The following is an 8759-nucleotide window of genomic DNA, read 5'->3' as shown; positions in this document are numbered from 1 at the left end:
AGACATAACCAAATTCACTCAGAGGTTTCTTCCAGGGCTGCAGTGAGAGTGTGTGTATGTGTGCGTGCGCGTATGTGTGTGTGTGTGTGTGTGTGTGAGAGAGAGAGAGAGAGAGAGAGAGACAAAAGCTCTAAATTAACTCATTTGAGAGTCTGACCTCATTTCGGATATACAGACACAGATTCATTTCAAGCTGCACACAAACAGATGGACAGGCAGGCAGATGGACGGACAGATATCTGTTATAAAGTGGGTATTTTAAACTCTGTGAAGCATATGGTGGTGTGAGCACGCAGGGTGGGCCTCCTCTGATTTTTAGAATGTTTTATGTTTCATTTTTGTAACAGAAGTATGGGACAGACTGTTATAGGTATGTGGACTCTTTGCTGTGAGAGCAAGATCACTAACAAATAACACCTACATTAACTCTTTAATACCTAAGTGAACTGGCTTGATTTCTTTCAAAAACATGGGAATAAGGCAACAAGCAACTTAACCAGAAATGGCCCAAAAATAGCGAGATATAAGTAAAAAGTTGAAAGAAAACTACCTAAAATAAGCAAGAAAGACAGAAAGAAAGAAAGAAAGAAAGAAAGAAAGAAAGAAAGAAAGAAAGAAAGAAAGAAAGAAAATGTAACAAAAAGTAATATAATTTCAAACATATGAATAAGAGAATTATCAAGATAGTTTTTTTGACATTTTTTCCCTGTTATTTATTTATGTATTTTTTTATCGTCATTAATAATCCTCCCCGGCTAATTTTCAGATCATTTCCTCATCAGCTTTTAGTAATTATTTGCAGTTTGTGAGGACATTTCATGCTTATTGTGATTTTTTGCTTTGTTTTTGCAAGAAATCAAACAAATTTTCTCAGGTTTCAGAGGTTTAAATGCTAGTGAAAGGCATCTGAATGAGGAACAAAAAACTGGTGACAATCCAGGCGTCACAGTGTTAAGCAACACCAATCAAAGTCATGAAATGAATTATACTAATGTAAATGTGTGTGTAATTGTACACAAAGAAAAAAACCCACGAAAACAAAACAGACTGAAATTCTTTTTTTTTTTTTTTGCAAAAGCAGATGGCTCGCTTTAAGACCCTTCACATAATCGACCTCCCCATTCCTGGAAGCCAGTAGGCTCTGCTAGCTGTCAGGGAAAATAACCATAACACTGTTGTCAGTCCAGCCGATCAGCTTGCCTGATGGAAGTGAAGTCCCTTTCAGGGCAACGGCAGCCCCTGGTACAGCAACGCCAAGTAGGCCACATCCCTTCCCCTTGCATGTCCCCCCGTACTTGACATTTGATGTTTTCTGTAGCTATGTGTCCTTCTAAAGGCCTGGGGTCAGTTGTGGCTCTTGGATACCTGATGTCACTCTTCCGCTTGGTTTGTCAGTCATCTCTGACAGTGCGATGTTTGTCAAATGGGGCTGAGAAAGAGGGGGAAGGATCACCTTGATTGAGTCTAAAATAATCGGTGCACTGCAAGTGGTGGATCATTATAGGAGGACATTGCATTTATGGAAACCTTATTCTGTATTTGTGTCAATGCTTTTGACGCTCATTTATTGTGACATTTACCTTTAAGTGAAAAATCTGGTTTTGTCCTCACTGTCAATCTATATTTGCTTGCATGCATTCAAAATTCAGCTTAAAATTTGGGTGAATTGCAAAGGTAAAACAGACTTTTCCTCCCATTATATAGAGCCGAAGCTGAAGACAATCTATACGGTGCCTTTTCCTGCAGATGTGAATGACATGCATAATGTAGCCAGTTAGCATATCTTTAGGTAGGAAAATGACAGCTCATTAAAGGTCTAACGTGAGGGTTCACCACTTATGAAGCCCACTCTCAGACTCTTGAGAAGTGTGGAGCACTGATAGGGACCATCTACACGGCTCTTCAAAGGATGATGACATGTCAAGAATTGAAAAGAAAGGCCAGGGGATGATACAGAGAGGCGCGGGGCATTCTCTGTGAAGTGGGCATTTTCTGAAGTGTCACCTGCTTTCAACTTGCTTGTGGAGTGTTTGTTAAATGTGAGTTTCATGCGAAATTATTTGCCAAATGCCACCACACACCAAGCAATACAACATGCCAGCCTGATCACAAGTTTGTTATTTTAATCACTTTTTTTCTCCTATGATTTCTCCAGCTGCAGCACATTCTGCAGAAGTCAAATCTGCCACTGGATGGCGCACAAGTATCTTTAGTGGACTCATAAAAACGCTTGTTTAAGTCTCAAATTAGTAACATGTACATGCATGCTGAATGTACCATGCAACAGCAAGGTTATCCTCTGCAACCCCTTTCATTTCGGATTAATCAGGGAGTGACATGAGAAACCCACAGCATATAAATGACAGACGTTGAGAGCAAGTGATCTCTGTCGTCCCGAGGGGCCCCTGAGCTCACAACATCGAACTGATTAATATGTAAACAAAGACATTAGTCCACGCATGTGCTCTTAATTGCGGGATACTTCTGAAGAGTCTTGTTGCAGTGGCTACACACAAAGAATGGGCGTGAGTTGTCCCTCGAAAGGGAGCCCAGAGACTCTTGCTTTTTTAGCACCAGCGATCTGAGCGCGCAGTTCACAGTCTGCGAGAGACAGAGAGCATATCAGCGGGATGGATTGCACAGGTATGTCGTGATTTACCTTTTTTCTCAACATAAACGGCTACAAAGTGCTTGTGTCTCCATAATTACCAGTTAGAACGAGGGGAACGATATCTGTAACATGATTTTCCTTAGACATTATAATTTGTTACCAAGTGTTGTGACGCACAGTTCTAGGAAACAATCTGCAGTAGCACAAATAGTTGGATTGATCAATATCAGACGAAAAACATTTTTACTAATATTCTTCACGCGATTTTTAGATTTTGGTGTTAACTGGTAGCGACTGCCTTTCATTTTACGCACAATAGCCATTTTACGCACAGATAATATGCTCAAGTTTGCTGATTAAACTACGTGATTTTTTTTCCTGCTGCTGCCTGATATGAACATTCTCATTTTGTCTCTTTAATCATCAGGATTTACCACAACAGTTGTCTGAATACTCTCCCAAAATCAACTAAGACGCACAGGAGGGAGGGGAGTCACAGCCACAGAGAGTCTGAGTGCGTCTGTGTGTCAGAGGGTGTTTGAGAGTGAGGGAGCATCACAGATAGAGGAAGAGAGAGAGAGGGGAAGAGAAAGGGACTAAGTCTGGACCAGGTGATCGAGTACTAACAAACCTCCAAGGGGCTGCCGGGTTGTATCAGTGTGCACGGGATCAGCGATCCGACCATGGTGCCCGCGCGCTGCCCGGGACCCTGTGCCATGCTGGCACTGGTCCTCCTCTTGGGATGCGGCGTGGCTTTCTGCCTCGGCCAGAACGACACGGAGCCCATCGTGCTCGAAGGGAAATGTCTTGTGGTGTGCGACTCGAACCCTTCTTCGGACGGAGCGGTCACCTCCTCGCTTGGCATATCAGTCCGCTCCGCTGGGGCAAAGGTGGCTTTTTCCGCCGTGCGTGGAACCAACCATGAGCCGTCAGAGATGAGCAACACGTCTATGACCATCTACTTTGACCAGGTCAGATGTTCACTACATTTAACACAGCACAACAAAATATTTATCAGATATGGGCTAATATATAAGCTCCATTACCATTTTCTCTCCCCTCTTCCTCTCTCTCCACCATACATAACATGAAACTGCCGTGGGCGAGCAGAACTTGTTTAAGGTCATGTTTCATCGATTTCCTATCACTGCTCACGCTCTGTGTGATCTGAGCCCCGAGTTTCTCTATCCTGAAGAACACGATGTTGTTTTCCTTTGACAGGGGCTCATTTAATGCTGTGCGTAATTGGCGTGATATAGTCATGCGCTGCCAAAACGAATAATCATTCATACGGGATCATTGGTCACATATGCGTCTTAGGCCTCGGCGGAATTGACATGTGCATTGTGCTGCTTTTTGCTCGGATGTTCTACTAAGTTGTCATGGCTGAGGTCTTTGGACAGCGGCCTGTTGTACGCATCAAATTGGGAAGCATTCCAAACTGCGACTGAAGTGCAGCCTTAAAACATTTGGCATGCCAGAGCCAGAGTATGACTGATACGCCTCTCTGTAGTCACGGTGCGTGACAGAGACAAACAATGAAAAACAGCTGTTGTGTTAAGTGAAGCATGCAGATGTGAGGGGGGGGGGGAATGAAATAAATAAAACGCTGTCTCATTTTTGCGCCCTTCTTGGTCACAGGTTTTAGTGAACATCGGCAACCATTTCGATCTCAAAGCAAGCGTTTTCCAAGCTCCAAGGAGGGGGATATATAGTTTCAGCTTTCACGTGGTGAAGGTCTACAACAGACAAACCATACAGGTAAGCACTTATGAAACAGTTGCGTTCAGCATTTAACTGATGCCATTTGTAGGAGAAGTGAGAACACGCCTGAAATCTCCCCTCTCCTGCAGGTGAACCTGATGCAGAATGATTATCCGGTTATATCAGCATTCGCCGGTGACCAGGACGTAACGAGAGAGGCGGCCAGCAACGGAGTACTGCTGATGGTTGAACGGGAGGACCGCGTCTATCTGAAGCTGGAACGGGGCACCTTAATGGGCGGATGGAAATACTCCACCTTCTCAGGCTTTCTAGTCTTTCCTCTATAATCTAATCTGCGGTGATACACGTCGCACGGGACTCTGCTTAGGTCGAGGAACTTAAAAAAAAAGAAAAAAAACAACAAAAAAAAACCACGCCATTTATTTTAAATAACTGTCAGCCAAGGAAGCCGACGAATATCTGTATACCTACACTCGTCCACTATCTAGTCAAATATGAACGTTTCCTTGGAGTTTCATATATTCAAAACCATCAGTCAACTTTTACGCAATCTGGATGATTAAACGTATTGATCGGCCCAGTGGCGTGTGCTTGTCGGGAATGTGGATTTTTTTTCTTGCTTGGAAAAACAAACTTTGCCAACAGACAAACGGGTGTACCTGGGCAAAAATGGACAAGGCAGAAGAGTGGAAGAACTGACGTCCTGGACAGGCCGACTGTGTTATGCTCTATTTTAAGTTTGTATAGCCTTAAAGAATATATGGTTTCCGTCCAAGTGAAGTATATGGAATTATGGACAACCAGAGAAGAAGTGCTTTCACGCCCAAGGCATTTTTTTTGCACGAATGGAAGTTTTTACTTTATGTTTTGTGCTGTCAATGGTGTTGCGTTTGGATGCTGAACATATTGAAAATAAGCCAAATGTAGGCCGCCGACGAGTTTATTAAAAGAGAAAAAAAGGCGACATATTTCAGCCACCGGAGACGACTTATAGAGCCCTTTTATTAAAGAATAATTATATAATTTATAAAGTACATATTCACATTATTGTGTGTTCTACATTTCGGAATCTGCGTAGCTTTGACTGATTTAATGTTCAGTGACGTTGCTCACCAAATGTACATTGTGGAAATAATAGAAGAATCCCTATATGTCCCGCTTAATAAAAGATATTGTATTGTATAGGCTAACCGTATTTATCACTTTTTATTCTATTTGCATTTAATGGGAACAGGACGAAGGGTAAAAAAAACGCTTGTTTGTTATTAGAAGTGAGAGTTTTGCGCAGGAAGTTAGAGCAAAGGCCTCAGGAGGAAACTGACAGTGTCGCTGTCCGAGGTGCTGAAATATACTGTTGAGCTGCTCATTCAAAAGCAGCACTTGTTACACGTTTTAAAAAAGAACCTAACGAGTTATTTTTCATAAGAAAAACGAATACAGATGCACGTCTTTCTGCAGAATAACACTGCTGGAACGGAACTGATCATCAAGTTACAGCACAGTACACTGGAGCGCATTTACGCAGCGCACGACGGATACAAACTACAGAGAGCCGCTTTCTCCTACCGAGCATAAACTAACCTCGAATTAAACAAAGTCTCGAAGGAGAACCACACATGTTCGAGGTTGGTGTCGTAAAAGAAGGCAAAAATCGTCTGTACTGTAGTTAAACAAGCGGAAAGAGTCCCCACCCTCTGGTGTAAGTTTGTTTTTTTAACACATAATTGGTCGCCAGAATGGAAATCAACGTTTTTTGGTAATTCCGCCCACACACACAGACACCACCCTCACCTTCTCTGCTTCCCTCCTCTCTCTCTCTCTCTTTCTCACACACACACACACACACACACAGAGAACACACACAGACCCCCCCCCTCCTCCTTAAACTAAATTCAAGGCCACCTCTGAATCTGAATCAAAGCAAAGAAGCAACTTGTGCCAGAATCTTTTAATGAATGATTTTTTTTTTATTACTATCCTGAAATCAGACAATACAGCACACAGTTGAAGAGAAACATGTTGTGTTCGAGCAATTTGCCAACAACAACACATTCACCTGCCCCACTTGAATAATTTAACACAGTTTATCTGTCTTTAAAAACATTTCGTGGGACACTTGCTGGTTTTATGATGTGCTGTGATGAGGTGAATCCGGGTGAACACCTTTATCCTTTATTGATTTCTCTTGTTTAATCTGTTCTAGATGAGTTTAGGGCAATTGGGCTGGGGAAAAAAAAGCAAAAATAGTGCCACAACACAATATCAGAAAGGTGTCCCTGCTGTTTTGTACAATTATGGAAGTTGCAGTTAAGTTGTACTTAATTTTGCAGGTCAGAAGAGCTGATCTCTGATGTGATGCTTTTGGGTCAAAGGGCAAACTGTGTTGCTTTAGTTTAGTTTGGAAAAGTCATGCCTAGTGCTGTACAGGCGAGCACTGTTGTATTGTAAACCTTGCTGTGTTAACTCTGGGGACGCCTTTAGTCGTCCTGTATTGAAGCTGGTGTGTTTGCAAATGGCCGTACTGAAACAGGTACCTCTGCAGGAGGAGATTTGGAGAGAAAAGAATAGTCACTGGTGAAAACAAAACATAACTCCTTAATTACTCTGCGTGAAGACAAAAGAGGATACACTGCAGAAATTGTGAAGACTGGTTTGAAAACATTGTGTTGCTTTTCTCATTCAAGCTTAAAACAGTTAATGAAATTATTTTGTAAAGCTTTAAAAAAAAAAAAACAAGCCTTTCTATTTATTTTTTATCAACACGATTCTTGAGAGACTTAACCCTCTGATTGGTCAAACACCAGACAATCCAAACAAAAGTCATTTTGTAGGGAAAATGTCCATTTAGAACAAAGCCAGCATGACATTGGCAGAAAAAAAATGCTTATCAGTAATGGAGAAAATCTGCCAGAAGAGTTAAGAGCCTTATTGCAACACTTTATGATAATCCTTTTCTTGTTGAAACACATTCAGCCATTGCACTGTGTCAAACACAAACGTAAGAAAACAAAGAAGTGATTGTTTGTTCTTGTGGGTTAAAAATCCAACAGCTGCTGGGAAAACATTTGCATTTATAATTGATGATATCATACATGTGAGCATCTGGAAACTTGAGCCTGCTTGCTTGTTTCCTCTGCATGGCTATTTGCTTCTTTTTTTTTTTTTTTTTAATATAAATACCTTCATCGTGTGTGCAGCAGAACACAACAGCTGAGAACAAAGAGAAAGACCTGCTGATAGCCTGCTGATGCCAGCAATAGGACTGCACAAAGCAGCAGGAACTGCCAGCAAAACGGAGTGATTTGGAGAGTGTGTTGAATTGGCCTATAAAGTGCTAATTGTGCCCATACTGGATTGAAAAGTCTGCTTCCAAATGATGCCCTTAGATAATTAAGATAGCCATCACACACGCGCTTGGTGCACACAGCAAAGGAAATAGAAACTAAAACACTGTGGTTATTGCATCAAATAAGTCTGATTTGTTAAGTATAAAACCTCTACAGGGACGGAGGTATTTGTTGACATCTTAATGCTTAATCAAGAAAGACTTTTTGCACCTCCATAGGCACATTTTGCCAAAAATATTGCAGAAAAGATTGAATAATGCCTCTAGTGTACTCAGTCTAACTGGTATTTTCTGTTTCAAGCTGTAAATGAAGAGTTGTGGATGTTTTCAGGAGTATAAATTTACAATTAGAGCACCCAAAAGTACAATCAGTCTTAAAAAATGGGGTCTATTTTTTTATGGAAGCACAGATGGCATTTTACTGTGCTTCGTAGGCCAAACGCAGATAATCACAAAACTTGCAGACGCCATTAAAAAGCCCTGAACTCACATGGCCTTTTTTTTTTTTTTTTTTGCTTTTTAGTGCATTATTTGTTCTTCCCTTGCCTCTTCAAAGATTTTGTCCTTGTGAGACACAACCTTTGAGGATTGGCCCTTTAATTTGTATGACTCTAGGACACAGCACACACAGTAAAGATCATAGGCCGGCTGCGGCGTGGGCCCCTCACAGCAGGAAGGTGCAGCAGTGCTCCATGCATTGGGATCTAAATTATGTAATACACTCATCAGACGGATGTCATCTTTGGTTCCAGACTCTCATAGAGAATGTCAGTTATTCATTAATGAGGTTGTTTCAGTGTGTAAACACCCACGCAGGCTCAAACGCGCGTTTACACTTATAACCATTACGTACGCGCACGCAAACACATCACAGTGTAATCCCGGCTCATTCAGCCTTGAACAAAGTGGCTCATATTTGGAAACATCTAAACATATCTTCAATCCGCTGCACAGCAAAAAAAAAAAAAAAAAAAAATTAAAAAGCATTTTAGCAATAAGAATTTGTTGTTGGTGTTGATTTGAAAGCTGTCCTCTGAAGATCAAGACAGCTTTGACATTCATTTCTGCTTCTCCTGT

The 8759-nt window shown here is 41.5% G+C and overlaps 1 protein-coding gene across 1 annotated transcript; it reads left to right on the top strand.

Annotated features, from left to right (window-relative positions):
* The first annotated feature begins 2290 nt into the window (after positions 1-2290).
* On the top strand, positions 2291-4749 carry cbln2b (cerebellin 2b precursor). Its single transcript, XM_042510652.2, has 4 exons — positions 2291-2643; positions 3039-3582; positions 4253-4372; positions 4465-4749. Exons 2-4 carry the CDS (start codon positions 3295-3297, stop codon positions 4660-4662), a joined length of 606 nt encoding a protein of 201 aa, XP_042366586.1. The 5' UTR covers positions 2291-2643; positions 3039-3294; the 3' UTR covers positions 4663-4749.
* Positions 4750-8759: the final 4010 nt, after the last annotated feature.

This window comes from Plectropomus leopardus, chromosome 21 (assembly GCF_026936395.1).
Source record: "Plectropomus leopardus strain MGB_pleo_1.0 chromosome 21, ASM2693639v1, whole genome shotgun sequence".
NCBI classification, from domain to species: domain Eukaryota; kingdom Metazoa; phylum Chordata; class Actinopteri; order Perciformes; family Serranidae; genus Plectropomus; species Plectropomus leopardus.
This window is presented reverse-complemented; position numbering and strand designations above follow the sequence as displayed.